Here is a 19,233-nt window from a genome sequence, read left to right as displayed (position 1 = left end):
CATATCTTATATCATCAGGGAAATTCAAATTAAAACAACAATCAGATACCACTACACACCTATTAGAATGGCCAAAATCCAGAAAACTGATACCGTCAAATGCTGGTAAGGTTGTGGAGCAACAGGAACTCCATTCATTTCTGGTAGGAATGCAAAATAGTAAAACCACTTTGATAGACATTTTGGCAATTTCATACAAAGCTAAACTCTTGCCATATGATTCATGAAATTACCTTGCTTGGTATTTACCCAAAGGAGTTGAAAATTTATATTTGCACAAAAAGTGCACTCAGGTGTTTATATTAGCTTTATTTATAATTGCTAGAACATGGAACAATCAGGATATCCTTCAGTAGATAAATAGATAAACTGTGGTACATCCAGGTAATGGAATGTTAATCAGGACTAAAATGAGCTATCAAGGATAAAAAGAAATGGAGGAAAATTAAATGCATATTGCTAAGTGAAAGAAGTCAGTCTGAAAAGACTACATCCTCTATGATTTCAGCTCTACTCTGGTAAAGGCAAAACTGGAGATAGTAAAAAGATCAGTGTTTGCCAGGGTGGTTGAAGGAAGGATGAATAGGCAAAGCATACAGGAATTTTAGGGTAATGAGTTTATTCTTTATGATACTATAATGTTGGATATGTGTCATTATAAATTTATCCAAATCCATAGAATGTACAACACCAAGAGTGAACCCTTATGTAAGCTGTGGACTTTGGGTGATTATATGTCATTGTAAGTTCATCAGTTATAGCAAACATTCCATTCTGATGGGGGATGTTGATAAAGGGTAGTCTATGCATGAATGGTGGGAGGGGTATATGGAAAATCTCTGTATCTTCTACTCAGTTTTGCTGTGAAGCAAAAACTGCTCTAAAAATAAAAAATTGTTATTAAATATATTTATATTAACAATATTTTTTAATGTGATGAAAATTATGACAGAGAAAGTAAGAAATACTGAAGTAGGCAAGGTATTTAGATGGAAATGTTTAGTGTTTTCTTGTTTATCTTCTATATTTATAATATATTCAATATTTTTTCTTTTAAGAAATCTATTTTGTTTTATAGTTCCTTACTGCTTAATTTAACCATTGCATTTTCAATAATGGAAACTTTTTAAAAAATTTGCCCTTCAAATAGTTCTCATCAACACTCTTCACTGAAATGATTGAACTGTGTAAATACTGTCCCATTGGCTGTGGGAAGAGTTTTCCCTCCCTAAGAAAAGCTTAATAATTTCCCTTATGGGTATAGGTTGTGGGTACAATAGGTAACAGATTATTCTGATACAAAATTTTTCAGCTTACATTCTTGGTTACTCACCATGAAACAAGCTACTTAGGTAAAGAGAAGGTCAGTTAAGGACCATTTGTGTTTATTTCTTTTTATATTTATCATGAAAAGTACAACAGAATTTTATACTATGCATGTTGATATCTATGTATTGGAAAGACGGAGGTGCTGGGCCACAAGTTAGACTTCCTGAACCAACCATTTAATAATACAGATTGCATCATTCCCCCTTTCTCTCCAACCTCTGGTGTTTGCTTGCAATATATTTAGTTACATTTTAAATTTGGCTCTCAACATTTCTACGTGGAACTTTTTTTCTTAAGGAATTAATCAGGTTTATTGTAAAGTTAAGTGATAGCTTTATGTTTAATGTCAGACACAAACCTGTAAAAATGTTAACCCATTTGAATTCTGGAGATCTAATGAAGACTCATTCTCTATACAACTTTCTTGTGGCACTATCTGGTGCATATTAGAGTGCAAAGTAAAAGCTTATTTCATGTCTGTATATTTTAGTTTTAGTTTAACACGTATCCTTTCTGTTATGGGGCATGCATACTGCTGATGTTATGGAAAGCTTTCTCATCAGCCTGTCCATGAGGAAAATTAAGATTGTCTTGCTGTGTCCCAGGGAAATAGTCAAGGCTTTTAAAAAGAGAGAAAAACAAAAGGATATGTCAGGCGTGTACATAACTGTGCTATTGGCAAATAGCATGACTCCTTTATGGATGTGTGACTTTCTGAAAACTCTGGTTTTAAAAGAATTATCTTTTTCTGTTAGGCATTGAATAAGAGCTTTTTTTCCATATATAAATAGATTTTTCAATTCTACCAAGCCTCGTTCGGTCAACTCTACACTTCTATTGAAAGTTTTGTGCAGGAAGAATCTCAGTTGTGACATTGTATGGATGCCAGTGAAATGATCAGAATTCAAGTTTCTAGTGTACTGTTGCTATAATGAGCTGCTAATTGAAGGTGACAGGCTGTTTTTTTCTTCCCAGTTGGTCTGGCAAAATGTTAGATTTCATTCATTATTAACTCATTGCTTCTCAGCAGAGGACTGGATTAATTACTTGGGAACATCAAGAAAAGAATTTTTGCCTTGTGTCAGTTTTAGAGATTGAAGTTCAGGTTTTAATTAGGTTCTCCCCCACCTCCAGTTTGGCCAGTTGTATACAGTTGTGTTGTAAGGACCCTCCATAATCAAGACACAGCAATGTTGCCATCATCCACTACATTTTTTCATGGCACTTCCCTCTTTTCCCTGCCCCGTGGCAACCACTGATCTGCTTCCTATAATTATAGTTTTCCCTTTCTACCTTTTCATGGAAAGGGACTCATGCAGTACATAGACTTCTGTATCTGGCCTTTTTCCACTTCATAATGGTTTTGAGATTCATTTATGTTGTTGTATGGATAGCTCGTTCTTTAAAATTGCTGAGTAATATTCCATTGCTTCAGTATATCATAGTATATTTATCCATTCACCTATTGATCTACATTAAGTGTTGTCTTATTATGAATAACAAATTACCTAGATGTGACATATGGTAAGCGTATGTTTAATGTATAAAAGCTGCTAAACTATTTTTCAAAGTGACTGTACCATTTTGCATTCCCAACAGGAATGTATGACATTTTAATTACTTTGCATTCTTGTATTACCAGTCTTTTAAATTTTAGCCATTCTAGTGAGTGTAGTGGTATCCCTTAGTGGTTTAGTGGTTTTAATTTGCATTTCACTTCATCTTTTCAAGTGCTTAGTTGCTATCTGTATATCTTGGTATAGTGTCTTGCAACATATTATGGCCATTAAAACATGCGTTGTATGTATCATTATTATTGAGTGATAAGAGTTCTTTTTTATGTTCTGGATACAAACCCTTTGTCAGATACATCTTTTGAAAATATTTTCTCACAATATGGGACTTGCTTGTTCATTTTTAAATATCTATATTAAAAAATAAAAGTTGTCAATTTTGATAATTTTGGGTTGTCAGTTATGTCTGTGTTCATGCTTTCTTTTTCTTGTTTAAGCAATTTTTACCTAAATTTTGTTCTAGAAACTATTTGGTCCTTATGTTTGGTTCTTATCTTCTTGGACTGTGATCTGTTTTGAGTTAATTTTTGTATATAAGTTAGGGGAAATTTTAAATCCTTCCATGCAAATATCTAATTTTTAAAAACAACATTTGTTCAAACACTGTTCTTTTATCACTTAATTATATGGTACCTTTGATGAGAATCATTTGGCCATATGTGTGAGTTTATTTATGGACTCTCTATTCTGTTCCCTTGACCTATATGTCTGTGCTCAGACCAGTATCATAATACCTTTTTTCCCTTAAATTGAGATATAATTGCCCTATGACATTATGTTAGTTTCAGGTATATGATATAATGATTTGATATTTGTATATATTGCAAAATGATCACCACAGTAAGTCTAGTTAACATTCGTCACCACACAGTTACCATTTTTTTTTCTTTTGGTGAGAACTTTTAAGATCTACTCTCTTAGCAACTTTTAAATATATAGTGCAGGATTGTTAACTCTAGTCACCATGCTGTACGTTACATCTGCAGGACTTGTTAATCTTATAATTGGATGTTTGTTCCTTTTGACCATCTTTTCCCATTTTGCATTACCCTTACCTTTGGCAACTCCCAGTCTGTTCTCTGTATTGAAGAGTTCAGGTTTTCTGTTTTTTAAAATTCTGCATATAAGTGAGTTCATACAGTATTTGTCTTTGTCTGACTTATTTCATTCAGCATAATGCCCTCAAGGTCTATCCATATCACAAACGACAAGATTTCCTTTTTTTTTTTTAATATAAGATGCCTGAATAATATTCCATTGCATATCTATGTCTGTATCTAACACATTTTCTCTATCCACGTATCCATTGATGGACACAGGTTGCATCCATGTCTTAGCTGTTGTAAATAGTGCTGCAATGAACATGGCAGTGCATAGTGCATCTTTTTGAGTGTTTTTTTTTTTTTTTATAAGTACCCAGAGGTGGAATTGCTGGATGATAGTTCTATTTTTACTTATTTTTTTTAAGTTTTTATTTAGTAGGGTATCTAAACATTTTTGTTTAAATGATGGATAGAATTTACAAATGAAGCCATTTTTGAGGATTTCACTGTGAGAAGTTTTAAATTATGAGTTCAGTTTCTTTTATAGATACTGGGATATTCAGATTGTTTCTTTATAGATTGGTTTAGATTGGTTTCAGAAAACGAGGTTTTAGTTCCATAGATTTTTTTCTTTTGCTTACTCCACTTTCATTCCATTTCATATTATATTATTAGTTCCCTCATTGTACTTCTATTGGATTTAACTTGCTCTCCTTTTCCTACTTTGTTAAGATGGAAACATCAATCTCTTTATCTGTTCTAGTGTCAAGAACCCAGTGTCTTTTTTTTTTTTTTTTTAAAGATTTTATTTATTTATTTGAGAGAGAGAGAATGAGAGAGAGCACAGGAGAGGGGTTAGGGTCAGAGGGAGAAGCAGACTCCCTGCCGAGCAGGGAGCCCGATGCGGGACTCGATCCCGGGACTCCAGGATCATGACCTGAGCCGAAGGCAGTCGCTTAACCAACTGAGCCACCCAGGTGCCCAAGAACCCAGTGTCTTAATTACTGTACCTTTCCAATATAAGTCTGATCATGTGGAATGCATATTTATATACATTTTAGAATGAGGTCTCATTCTTCGATTTTTTATTAGGGTAGAACTGTATCAGTTTAGAAACTCTGTCAGCCTATGGTATATACTTCAGTTTATTTTGCTTTGTTTTGTTTTGTTTCTTTTTGTGTAAATATGTCAAAGTCTTAGATTTATTCCAAGATATTCAGTATATTCATATATTCAACATGTATATTTTAAAATTTCACTTTATAATGGTTTGTGCTTAATTTATAAAAATACAGGTGCTGTTGTATTAGTGACCCGGGTAAATTGATATATCAATTAATTAACAACCCATATTAACAATCCATATATTAATGGTTCATCTTTATTGTGAGGTTGTCTTTTTTTTTTTTTTTTAAAGATTTTATTTATTTCAGAGAGAGAGAGAGAGAAAGCACAAGCATGAATGGGGGGAGGGGCAGAGGGAGAAGCAGACTCCCTGCTGAGCAGGGAGCCCGATGTGGGGCTCCATCCCAGGACCCTGGGATCATGACCTGAGCCGAAGGCATGACTCATTTAACGAACTGAGCCACCCAGGCACCCCTATTATGGGGTTGTCTTATGTATATTTGGACATACATATTTGTATTACTGAGTTTTATACTTACAGTCAAGTTCTTGGCAAATAATGACAGCTTTATTTCTTCCGTATAGTAATTTATTTTCTTGCCTTATGCACAAGACCTTCCATACTATGTTGAGTATATGTGGTTTGATAATGAGTATTCTTGTCTAGTTCCTGATTTTAGGGTGACGATTTTCAGTGTTTTACCATTACATATGATTGATAGTTTTTATTAGTTTTAAGGTTGCTGTACTTGATCAGATTAGTGAAATGTTTCTTATGGTGAACAATTTTTTAAGTATCAAATACTTCTTTGCCTTTATTAAGATTTATTAAAAATCTCATGATTTTTTTTCTTTTCTATAGTAATAATTTGGTGAGTGAGTTTCATTTTCTTTTTCCCAAATTTTGCATTTCTGAAATGAGTTAATTGGGATATATTATGATTTTTTTTAATAGTTCATATCAATTTCCTTGTTAATTAGGGGTTTTATGTCATGTTAATAAGAAAATGTAGAGCTTTTTATTGATCATCCATGTATTTTATTCATATCCATATGAATAATTCATGTTCTTTTTAAAATTTTCATTAATTTTTTTTGTTATGTTCAGTTAACCACTGTATAGTATATAATGAATCATTGAAAATGTAGAGTTTACTGGCCCTCCCACATTTTAAAAAATAATGGCTTTTGTCTCTCTTTTTTTTTTTTAGCACAAGTCCACCTTACTGTTGTGTAGATCTCTATTCACTTCGTACTGGGGAGATGGTCAAGTCTATTCAGTTTAAAACACCTATCTATGATCTCCATTGCAACAAACGGTAAGAATTTCTTCCTGTGATTCTTGTTCAAGGTAAGATACCTCCTGGGCAGGTAGAGCTCTACTAGTATTATTTACCATCGTTGACTTATCTTGTAAAGAAGTCACAAAATACCTTCTGAATTCTGCCAAATGGAGTAACTGTTAAGATTTCTGAATGAATGTTTTCAAACTTCCAGTCTTGACCCATGAGTGAATTAAGTTTAGTGAGTCATAACTAGCATTTAAAAACTGAAATGGAAAAAAATAAAAAGTATCTGAGCAAATGTACAAAGATTAAATATTGCTTTGAAGAACTTTTTTACATGTATAATATAACTTTTTAATAGATAGAATGTTTGTGCTTCTGTGGTTTATGATATGCAATATAACTTTCCTATTAGCATTCACCAAAATGAAGCATATTCTGAACAATAAAAATGACTTTTAAATATTGTTATTTCACAGTAGAGCTAAAACATGGACTAGATAGATTTTCCTTCTTTAAAATCTATTTTGTTGATATCTCTAGGAAAACTCAGATCTGGGTTGAACCTGACCTAACGATAATGCAGAATTAATTTATAGCCATTGAACATTAGCGGAGATAGGGGCTTTAAGGATCTGCTATTACTCAATACTTCCTTCTACATCTGAGAAAACTGCAGCCCTGCAATGGTAAATGTCTTGATCGAGGTCATGGATGGAAACTGTAAATCTTACATCTCATCAAAAAGCAAACACATGGAACATGGAAAACACAGTAATTTATGCTGTGTCAATATAAAATAAATTTTGTAATAAAAGTCTCTCGGGTTAGATTTTAAAGAGATTCAAAGAATGACTCAGAAAGGTTGACTATAGAAAGAGGGTAAAGACATACCTGACAAATACAAACTACAAGAACATGTGGGCTTTGATACTAATGATGAACATCTTTGAATTCAAGTACAAAAACATGAAATAGGACAAAGAAAAGCTGTTCAGTGATAGTGTGCAGTTCATAGTGGAGATCTAATTATTATGCATATTTATACTTCAAATAATATCAAACTCAAAATTATAGGAAACAGAAATATTATTGCTGGGATAATGTAATTATCCAATGACACATCAAATTATTCAAAATCAATATTATTGAATGGGTGGATCCAGTGGGTAATATATTTAACCTGGGAAAATATAATGAAAGCTCTTCTTCAAGTGTCCTTTGTGCTCCCACAAAATAGATTACGTACATATTTAGCCAAACAGAAAATTGAACACACTTGAAAAGGGAGATTAAGTACAAATACGATTTTTAGGTCATAATTTACCTGTATTACAAATACACAAATATATTAGAAAACAGAAAAACACAATGCAGTTAAATTTTTAAAAAAGTATTTCTTGCATTATTTTTTTAAACTGTTACAGTAAATCTGCGCTTGTTCCAAGTACTGTGTTTCTGGATGATGCAGTTAGGTCAGCTTTTCTTACAACAAATATTTTTGTGTTTGTTGCTTTTAATTTTAGCTGTGAAATAATAAGCACATTTAATATCTTAACATATATAAATTACCTTGAAAATTAATACAGTTAATCTTTTCATAGTCATCTGTGTGCTCATCATAGGTGATTATGATTGTGAAACTTCTGAGTAGGAGTAAAAGCAGATAAAAGTGATTTATGAAATGAGATGTCATTAATGAAAAGTGATTATGAAATTCTCTGGAAATTTGGTTGATGTAGCTAAGGTTCATAAAGAAAAACCATTGAAGATATGTTCCAACAACAAAAAAAATCTGTTGATTTGGATACATTATGTAATTTTAAAACATTGATTTTCCATTTAGAAGTTGCATGAGTTCAGATGTGGTAAAGGTTAGAGGAAAAGTTATTGTGTGGATGTCAGGATACTGCTTAGATTTTGCTCTATAAAATGTCAGCTCTGATTCTCCCTGGTTAATTCTTCATTTGTTTTTGCAAATCAGCTGTAAGGTACAGTCTTCTGGACTTAGCAATATTTGTAATAAATTAAACCGTCTTTGTGGAAATGATTTTGTATGTTACTATATTATGGGGAGGGGCTGCTTGATTATAAGAAAACCTTTTCATATTTGTTTGTCTCTCTGCATTTTCTCTCATTTGAGTTTGTCACCTTCTTATTATGGATTCGCTAAGCCTTTTAACCTGGGTCTGCTGATTGGTTGGTTTCTTATGTTAAGTGCCATGACAGAATCATTTATTATGTGTTGTCAGCTGTGTTAAGGATTTTGTTCTGCATTAGCAAATGAACAAGATTAATAAAGCATGCATGTTAAAGACAACATTTTCTTTTTTCCCACTCATCATTAACATCTGTTACTCAGATTTACCTCCCCCAAATTTGGAAAAATACCCTGAGTATGTTAAATATGTAACAATTATAATCTTTTATTTGATTATTAAAATAACTTTGAAATTTGGGTCTTTACCTTAATGTTATGCAAAGAGAAGTACTCAAAATACTAATTTATAAAATAACTTCATTTTGGATGTATTTTAGAAATTTTGGTTATAAAATATTTTATAACTAACTTCCTAATTTTTTATAAATCTTGGACTTTGGGAGAAATATAGTTCATACATATCCTGCTTAAATTTTAATATATTGAGTCAATCAGAAATGACTCAATTATACTGAATAACAGTTGTCTGAGTTTACTTTCTTTCTTTCTTTCGCTCTTGTGTTGGGAAATTCAGCAATCATTTTAAGTGACAGGTTACATAAATCCATTTTGCGTTTAATTCCATGACTTTGAGCCAGCACTGGAAAAACACTTTTAGTAAATAGCCAGCAGTTTATTGATTTCATACCTTCCTAATGAAGATAGATTTATTTGATTTATAATGAATGTAAATAAAATTTTATTTAGAGGAAAATAATGTTTTGAGCTGTAGTTTGTTCTGTTACTTTTCTTCTTCTATTCATGTCTCTCTTGATTACAGTAAGTATTTTGTGGTTGTACTTTTACATTTTAAGAGGCTGATGTTTCTTGCCTAAATTGCATTGGTAGATACTTCTTTAAATTTAATGATTTAATGTACAGAATTTCACATTCACATTTTTGTTGTTTTTTTCCCTCTAATTTTAGGATCCTTGTTGTAGTCTTGCAGGAGAAAATTGCTGCCTTTGATAGCTGTACTTTCACAAAAAAATTTTTTGTCACAAGTATGTATCAACTTGGTTTATTTCTTATAATACACTTTTGAGTTTATGCTATTTGATAGAATCAGCAAACTTATTGTAATCGTAACATCAATATTTCGTGGTTATTCAATTGTTATGATATTTCTGTGTTTTTGTGGATCTCTTACTTACTACTCTTATTTTATGGTATGTATTTACAACCCACAACACATTTTTTTCCTGTTATTGAGCAAGCTTGTGCTGTGTTGCCTCAGTTTCTCCTTACATATTCTCCTTGAGTAATTGTGATTAATTTAGGTTCATGTAGCCATGTCATACTTTCAAAGCTGTTGTTGAGTTACTTCATCAACATAACATACTTGAAGAGATGACGGATTATCATACATGAGGGATTTGAAACTTAGAGAAATGTGCCAGTGTCTTTCTTTCTCTCCCTCCTTCTTACTCCACCTCCCATGACTTCCAGTACTGTTTGAAAGTGCAGGAATCTGGAGCCACATACATACTCACTGATTGGGCGATTGGTTCTTTTTCTGAAAGGAATTGGTTCATGCAGTTGTAGGGACTGGCAAGTCCCAGATTTGTAGGGCAGGCCAACAGGGTGGAGATTCCAGCAGGAGCGGAGTCCAAAGAAAGTCTGGAGTTAGAATTTTTTTTCGTGCTCGCTTCGGCAGCACATATACTAGAATTTGTTTTTCACTACACACTAGCAAAACAGTAGTTTTCATTCTTGGATGTTAACTTCTATAATTCTCCATCAAAGCTCTAGCTGTTTTTTTCAGAGTCTGATTATGCATGTGCTGTAGAGATAGTTTTGTTGGAACAGATTTCAGTTTTTTTATAACTAGGGAATCCAACTCATATTGTTGTCGATCTTGAAATATCACAGCTATTTACATACTTATTCATTAGGTGTTTACCTAATATCTACTATGTATTAAGCCCTGGGTAATAGACATTATCCTTTCTGATAACAGGTCATGTTCCTGAGATAGAACTAATACATTATCATTTATGTGTAGTTGCATACATTATATATGATATATAACACATAATGTTATATATATATAATATATATATTCATTATAATGCATAGTTTATACTTTGGTAGACTAGGAAGAAGAATTATGACAATTTGTCTTCTTGACCTTATAATCGTCTCTTGGAGATCTACAAAGATAATAATGGAGATCATGTTCATTGAGATATTTTTTGTTTTCTCACAAACCCTAATGTATACCATTCATATCTCTAGCCCCTGGGACATTAAACTAGCACAGTGTAGGCTCTCATTAAATATTTCTTGAACAAATGAGTACATTAATACAGCTATCATTGACTTTATGATACTCAGAAATTTATTTATGGTTAATAATCATTAAATATAGATCATTAGGCAGGATCTTATATTGTCACATCTACATGTAAAGAAATTAAAAAAGTTTTTGAGGAGCATATTTTTGTTAATAGCATCATCATTCACAAATGTATTTTTATACATAATATGGGCACCTTTGGATATTTCATGGCCTGTTTTAGCATATTCTTCTTATACAGGTCTTATGCATTAATATATTACACTATATTTATATTACTCATTATTATAATTAAAAGAATTAGAGAAATAGAATGTATCTAAGGAACCATGTATGAATCTATCTATTACCTCTATGTATGTGGGCTGCAGAGCAGTGAATCAGGACAGAGTATGAACATCTCAGCCAGATTCAGATTCCAGGTTTTTCTGAGTGTGTTTATCCTACATTTTATCAGTGGTCTTCTGCCCATCATCATTTATCAAAGATATGCGTGTCTTGGCTTCTGCAAAGTCAGATATCTCTGTTGTGACTCTATTAATTTTACACTTAGAGTCTGTATTCCTTGGTAGCTGCTTTTCCCTTTTAAAATAAGGTTAGGAGCCTAGAGTTACTTTCTTTTTTCTTTTTAAAACGTAACGATAGCTTTTGCTGCCTCAGCTGAGTGTAAAATTGGAGGAAAAACATCCCAGTCATTATTTGTTAAGATAGTTTATTTAAGTGGCAATGTATGTTTTGAAGCTTAAACGTTTTTAAACATTAGGCTGAAAGTAATATCGTACTTGTCAATAGACCTGTTTCTTTCTTTGTAATAATGTTGGGTATAAAGTCAGTTGTTACAGTGACTAAAGAGAAGTTAATACATATAAATAAGTTAATAATAGAAGTCTTTGTTTTATAGAGCATATTTATGATGTAGATTTTTTTAATAAATAAGTAAAAAAAAATGTGGATTTTCAGTAATTAAAACCCAGGATAGAATTTTATGAGACTGACGCGCTGCCCACTGTGCCAAGACGGCCGCTCAGGATAGAATTTTAAAAGAAAAAATAAGGGGCGCCTGGGTGGCTCAGTCGTTAAGCGCCTGCCTTCGGCTCAGGTTATGATTCCAGGGTCCTGGGATCGAGCCCCGCATCGGGCTCCCTGCTCGGCGAGAAGCCTGCTTCTCCCTCTCCCACTCCCCCTGCTTGTGTTCCCTCTCTCGCTGTGTCTCTCTCTGTCAAATAAATAAATAAAATCTTTGAAAAAAAAAAAAGAAAAGAAAAAATAAGCTTTATTTTAAAGGAACAATTTAAAATCATTAGATTTAAAAAAAAATTTTAAATTCAAGTATAATTAACATACAGTGTTATATTAGTTTTAGCTGTACAATATCATAATACAACAATCCTATACATGACTCAGTGCTCATCACAATAAGTGCACTCTTCATCCCCTTCACCTATTTCACCCATCCTCCTCCCCTCTCCCAGTTTGTTCTCTGTATTTAAGTCTTTTTTTTGGTCTCTTTTCTTTGATCATTTGTTTTGTTTCTTAAATTCCACATATGAGTGAAATCATATGATATTTGTTCTTCTCTGACTGACTTGTTTCACTTAGCATAAAATCACTAGATTTATTTATTGAATTTATAATTAGATTTGAAGGACACGGGCTTTGTAATATTTTTGATACACTAGAATGAGAATAGACCTTTCAGAGTACTATGTTTTATTCGAGAAAATGAGCAGAATTATATATGATAATAGTAACTTTTAAGCTTAGATGGTCTAATAAAATTTTGCATAAAATGATGTAGTTATACCTTATATCCTTAATTGTATACGTCTTACAAATGAGTGAAATTTGTTTCTGCTAATGTGTGTCTGTTATTTAACAGGTGATGGAAATATATTTGTTTCATTTTTCTTCAAGTTTTTAATTTAAATTCCAATTAGTTAACATAGTGTAGTGTTAGTTTCAGATGTACAATCTAGTGATTCATCACTTACATACAACACCCAGTGCTCATCACAAGTGCCCTCCTTAATACCCATCACCCATTTAACCCGTCCCCCTGCTCACCTCTCCTCCAGTAACCATCAGTTTGTTTTCTATGGTTAAGAGTCTGTTTTTTGGCTTGCCTCCCCCCGCCCCCGCCTCATGTTCATCTGTTTTGTTTTTTAAATTCCGTACACGAGTGAAATCATATGGTATTTGTCTTTCTCTGACTTATTTCACTTAGTATAATACTTTCTAGCTCCATCCATGTCATTGCAAACGGCAAGATTTCATTCTTTTTGATGGCTGAGTAATATTCCTGTGTGTGTGTGTGTGTATCCTTTTTATCCATTCACCAGTCAGTGGACATTTGGGCTCTTTCCAGAATTTGGCTATTGTTGATAATGCTGCTTATAAACATTGGGGTGCATGTAACCCTTTGAATAAGGACCTACATATAAGAATTTAAAAACCTATGATACTGTAGGCTATAAATACAATTTATCTTTTAAAAAGCTTTGTTTTTTGTACATTGACAATATTTGCCAATTTTCTGGAGAAGTATTTTGCAATTTGAGATTTTGCAATAGAAGAATTTTGTTTGTGGAATGTTCTAACTTGGGTGAACTTACAGATTTTCTGTCTGACAAAAAAAACCCCAAATACATAAAACTCTTGAATCAGTTGGCAGAATCAGTATAGAAAGTGGCACATTGTCAAAATTAAGGAAATTTCATATATTCTTGAGATTTTACTATAATTTCTCAATTAAACCATTTATAGTGGAAATAAGAATGAAAATATCTTTAAGCAAAAGAAGAGCGACTAGAGTATGTATTCTTAGTTTTCATTCTTGCTTGAAATTATCAGTTTCTTACAGAAAGAAGATGAATTTTAGTCACCTTAAAATGGTAAAATGTGTTTTTGATTTTTAATGATTTTTCTTATTTGATAAACATTGAGTGATGTGAAAATATTGTGTTTTATTAAATTACTAATGCCATAGAAATACTATTTCATCTCCTATGAATGTCGTTTAAGAATTTTTTTTTTTTAATTTTGGGAAGTACATACCATTATTTAAAGAAAATAGTAGTATAATGAACCACCACGTACTTACCTAGTTTCAACAATTATCAATTCATGGACAGACTTTTTCATTTGTACCTTTCCAAAGATCATTTCCAAATGACCATATATAATTTATCATCTAAACTGAGGTCTTTCGATTTGAACAGCTGCCATACTTAATTTAATACTGATCAAGTCTGGTCAACATGTATACTAGAAATGTCCTGGGACAACAGGGAAATGTATCATGGACATTTCTTACCATCCGAACTACCAAGGTTTTTCACACACAAAAACCTTCTTTATCAATATCCAATATCCTTGTAAACTATTTCTACAATTCCTTTTCATGCTGTTTACACTACATTTACTTTGAACCCCATTCATTATTCTCATTTCTTTGCAAGTGCACTGTCACTTTGTTTTCCTGTCTGAACTGGCCTTTACACCATTACCCTCCTGTCCCATAATGTCTTAATCCTGCATATCTTTCTCGGCTGAGTGTCTGTATTAGTTCTTATGTGAACTATTTCCTGACACTTTTAGCTTAAAACAACCTCGCCTTGGGGTGCCTGGGTGGCTAAGTCGTTAAGTGTGTGCTTTCGGCTCAGGTCATGATCCCAGGTCCTGGGATTGAGCCCTACATTGGGCTCCCTGCTCCGCGGGAAGCCTGCTTCTCCCTCTCACACTCCCTCTGCTGTGTCTCTGTCAAATAAATAAATAAAATCTTAAAAAAAAAAAAAAAAAAACAACCTCGCCTTCTTTTAAGTCCCCAAAGATAACAGTTCCCAAAGTCTGTTGGCAGAACACTAGACCTTCAACATGCTGTGGGAATCAGGGTACCTTGGTCACATATACTCAGGAAACGCTGCCTTCTATTGGAAAATGGCAATGGTGACTAGCATTTTAACCTGCTTAAATTTATTTACTGCATTTGTATATTTCCCATATTTATTTGATTACAAACCTCTTTTATTACTTAACACCCTTTGGGAATACTTTTATAACATGTAATCTTTGCCTCTGTTATTGTACACATTTTCTGTTTACTTGTTCTGTTTCTGCCACTAGTCAGTGATCTTGAGAGCAAAGTTATCTAGCTTGATTTGGATGAAGGAAGTAAGGTTCACATGGAAAGTATAATATATCCATTATGTTCTAACTAACTTAAAAATATTACTGATCTTTATTTTTGCTTCTTGTAAGAATAAAACTCAATTTGCTGTAGATGAAAAACATTTATCACAATGCTTTTCTGGTTTCAAAGCATCAGCGGTACTTTTCCAAGATGTTTAGTTAGCCAAAATGGTTTAGAATGTAGTGCAACTCTGTTAAAAGTCATCAGATGAGGAAAAAATTATTAATATAGGATCGGTACTGAGCTCCAGGAAAAATGATATATAGGTCTGAGCTGGAAATTAATGGTGTTTGGTGGATATTTAAAGAAGTGAATATATGTATGCATATATGAGTGAAGTTTCTCCTACATGTTGTTTTGGAGTAAATCCAGAAAATCTGAAATTTGACAATTATATGTTTGTAGTCATCAGCTCTTAAGTATCTCTCCAGTATCTGGAGTGTTTCCCCTTTTGGGAATAGGAGCTTCTGTTTTATGAGACTTTAGCAAGTACAAACTATTAGTGAAGTTTGATAAAAATGAATGGGAGAGTGAATCATTATGTCTCTTTCTTAATGCCTTTGTTCTTTCTTTTTTAGTTGATACCCTTTGGGGCATCTTATTTATTTATTTATTTTATTTGAGAGGGAGAGAGAGCACATGAGTAGGGGCAGGGGAAAGAGGGAGAAGCAGACTCCCCGCTGAGCAGGGAGCCCAATGCGGGGGCTCAATGTGGGGCTCCATCCCAGGACCCTGAGATCATGGCCTGAGCCGAAGGCAGACGCTTAATCGACTGAGCCACCCAGGCGCCCCCTTTGGGACATCTTTGTCATGTAGTCCTAAATGCTTCCCTCTGCATTGCTGAACCCACTGAATAGTTGAAATAAGTGTTATTAAAGTATTAAGCTCTCTTGTATTCTGTGAATTGTTTATGATAAGAAGAAGAGATCTGGAAGGATGCTTTATGAGTGTCACTCAGGTGCTTTATAAGTGCCATACAGTTTTATTAGTAAGTCCTGGTCAAGTGGCATGAGGTCCCCAGAAGTGAATTTTTAGTAATTCCTGATCCATTAGGATTATCTCCTCTTCTTTCAGTATAGTATTTATAAAATGGCTCTCATGATTTGGGGATGCCATAACATTTATTTAGTGTGTATTTCATTAAATATGAAATGTATGTTACTTAAAATGTTGAAAAATGGGGTAATATAAAAGTACAACTATCATTTCTGGGGATAAAAGATGGAAATAAGTGTGATAAACTGTGTATTAGAACCCAGCGATGTCTTTTGAGGACAAATGTTTAGTATAGTTGTCAGAAGGCAGGGTAGTTCGTAGCCTTGGGAGAAGAGGGCTGGAAAGGTATATGAGAGAAAGCTTTTGGGATTCTATAACGTCCTGGGGTTTTGTTTGTTTGTTTGTTTTCGGTACTGCTTATGTATGTATATGTTCACTTTGTTGATGTGGGTGCTTCTGGATGTCTATTATACTTGAATATATAGTTTACATAAAAACAGAGTTGAGAAAGCCTCAACAGCAATAACAACAACACAAGTTTGTGGTTTCTCTCCTCATGTTCTTGTAGCATTCCACAACAGCTCTTCCCAACCCCTTTATCTCTGAATACCCCAACCTATAGTGGGGTCTGTTAAGAAGTATCTCATTGTTAGTTACATATTATTTTACTTGACTGGAAAACCCTAGAGATTGGATTTATGTGAGTGACATAGGCTTGGTAAGATTGATGATATTTGGCAGATATTTGTATGAAGGAATTTAGCTTTCTGTCTCTGAGATACAGCTTCACCTAAAGTGATTTATATCAACACATTGAACAAAATTGCATGTAGCCTAATATTTAAGATCAAGGAGCAAATGAGCCATTTCCTAACTTGAAAGAAGCTTCTTTTTCTTTAATTACAGCATCTCCCCCCGCCCCCCACTTCCTTTACACAGACTGAAACTTTTAGCAGGTGGAACAAGTCATGTTTCTATGTGTTTCTCTGAATTTGGGCTAGCCCATGTGTATAAGCCAGTTTGCCTGGGGCACTAAAAAGATGTTGCAGAGGCAGTAGGCATACTGAGAATAGCATTTGTTGTAGCCCATTTGCCTGTGCCACATAGTTTTTCTCCAGTGATTGGTGCCTGGTTCTTGAAGAATTAGGACCAGAGCCCACACAGAATGACAAATTCTCCACTTAATGAAGATATTGTTTTGATGGTGCAGGCATTTGATTTCTAATGTAGTTTGAAAAGCTCTTTTGTAATACAATTGTGAGTGCCTCAGTTATGTATGAATACAATGATGGGGCTGTAAAATAAGTAGAGACAGCTGTGTCCATCAGAGAAAGCATCATGGGAATTTGTGCCAAAGGGTGGAAGGATCAGGTAAAGAGAGCTGACAGAGAACTGGAAAGGGAACGCAGCCAGTATGAGAAAGGAGACACCTTTGTATTCGCCTGTGTAGAAACGGTGGCCTTGAGCAGCTGTCTGATGTGGAAATTCAAAACCCATGTATGATGGAGAAAACAAAAGACAAACACCGATAGATGTCATTAGCAGTCATTTCCAGTGTGCTTAAATTGAAAGTTAGATATGAAGTCTCTGGAGAGACCAAAGGATTAGGCAGTGAGTAACTCTTTCCAGTGGCCTGTTTTTAACTTCAAAAAGGAAAATTCCTTACCATCCTAATGCTATTTCTTAGTGTTATTATGTGTGTTCTTCATTTACGTTAATGATTGATAACAATTACAAGAAAGTAATTTAAAGGATCTTAAAAATGCAAAATTATTTTTAGTTTTGGAAAGAGGAGGTTTCCTTTTTAAAATGTTTAGAAGCAAATTTGTAATATTTATTAGGAGAGATTGGCAGGTTAATGTGAGATCTGAGCCCAGTTCAAGTTAAAGTCAAATCTATCCCTGTTCTTTTGGGTTCCCATCTGTATATTGCCACGATATTTCATGGCGTGGGCAGGTGCCTGGTACGTAGTGGACAATCAGTGAATATATGTGCAGTGAAATCACTTATAATTTTCCTATCCTCACCACATAATAACCTACCCACTGAACCTCACACTGGCTGTACTCTTAAATTCATATGTTGGGGCGCCTTCGTGGCTCAGTCGGTTAAGTGTCCGACTCTTGATTTCAGCTTAGTTCATGATCTCAGGGTCATGAGATCGAGCCCTGCATTGGGCTCTGTGCCCAGTGGGGAGTCTGCTTGAGATGCTCTCTCTCCCTTTGCCCCTCCCCCATGCGCTCTGTCTCTCTTTCTCAAATAAATAAATCTTTAAAAAAATTCATGATATGTTTATGTATATGAAAAATAAAGCAAAAATAAATCAGAAAGCTCATGGAACTTTAAGAGGATCATTAATCAGTTATAAGATAGTCAAATAAATCCCTGAAGTGATGTTTAATATTTTATGTGCTTATATGTCTTTCTGGAGAGAGTGTTCATAGTTTTTTTCTGGACTTCATAGAATATGTGGTCTTTTGTGACTGGTATCTTTTACTGAACATAGATAATCATAGTTCATCTATGTTGTAGAATCTATCAGTTCTTCTTTATTTTATTTATTTTTTGACAGAGAGAGAGACAGTGAGAGAGGGAACACAGCAGGGGGAGTGGGAGAGGGAGAAGCAGGCTTCCCACCAAGCAGGGAGCCCGATGCAGGGCTTGATCCCAGGACCCCGGGATCATGACCTGAGCCTAAGGCAGATGCTTAACGACTGAGCCACCCCGGCACCCCTATCAGTTCTTCTTTTAAAAAAATTTTTTTAGGGCCTCCTGGGTGGCTTAGTTGGTTGAGCATCTGACTCTTGGTTTTGGTTCAGGTCATGATCTCAGGGTGGTGAGATTGAGCCTTGTATCAGGCTCCATGCTCAATGGAAAGTCTGCTTCTCTCCCTCTTCCATTGCCCCCTGCCCAACTCTCTCTCTCTTTAAAATAAACAAATCTTAAAAAAATTTTTTTTAAAGACTTATTTTTTTAGAGCAGTTTTAAGCACACAGCAAAATTGAACAGAAGATACAGAGATTTCACCATCCCCACACGTGCGTAGCCTCCCCCATTTTCAGTGTTACTCACCAGAGTGGTACATTTGCTACATTGACACATCATTATCAACCAGACTTCATAGTTTACCTTAGGGTTCAGTCTTGGTTTTATACCTTCTGTGGGTTTTGATAAATATATGATGGCATATAT

At 34.0% G+C, this 19,233-nt stretch overlaps 1 protein-coding gene across 1 annotated transcript in view; it reads left to right on the top strand.

Moving 5' to 3' along the window:
• BCAS3 (BCAS3 microtubule associated cell migration factor) overlaps positions 1 to 19,233 on the top strand; it is a gene marked incomplete at its 5' end in the record, with an annotated part of 537,991 nt that overhangs the window by 89,567 nt on the left and 429,191 nt on the right. Inside the window, 2 exons of the mRNA XM_081805976.1 lie at positions 6,283 to 6,390; positions 9,485 to 9,561. Coding sequence (XP_081662102.1) covers positions 6,283 to 6,390; positions 9,485 to 9,561 — 185 coding nt within the window. The remainder of the gene's footprint in view (positions 1 to 6,282; positions 6,391 to 9,484; positions 9,562 to 19,233) is intronic.

This window comes from Leptonychotes weddellii, chromosome 15 (genome assembly GCF_054177405.1).
Source record: "Leptonychotes weddellii isolate Sample4059 chromosome 15, ASM5417740v2, whole genome shotgun sequence".
Taxonomy (NCBI): domain Eukaryota; kingdom Metazoa; phylum Chordata; class Mammalia; order Carnivora; family Phocidae; genus Leptonychotes; species Leptonychotes weddellii.
Note: the sequence above shows the minus strand (reverse complement) of the source record. Positions and strands in the feature narration are given on the sequence as shown.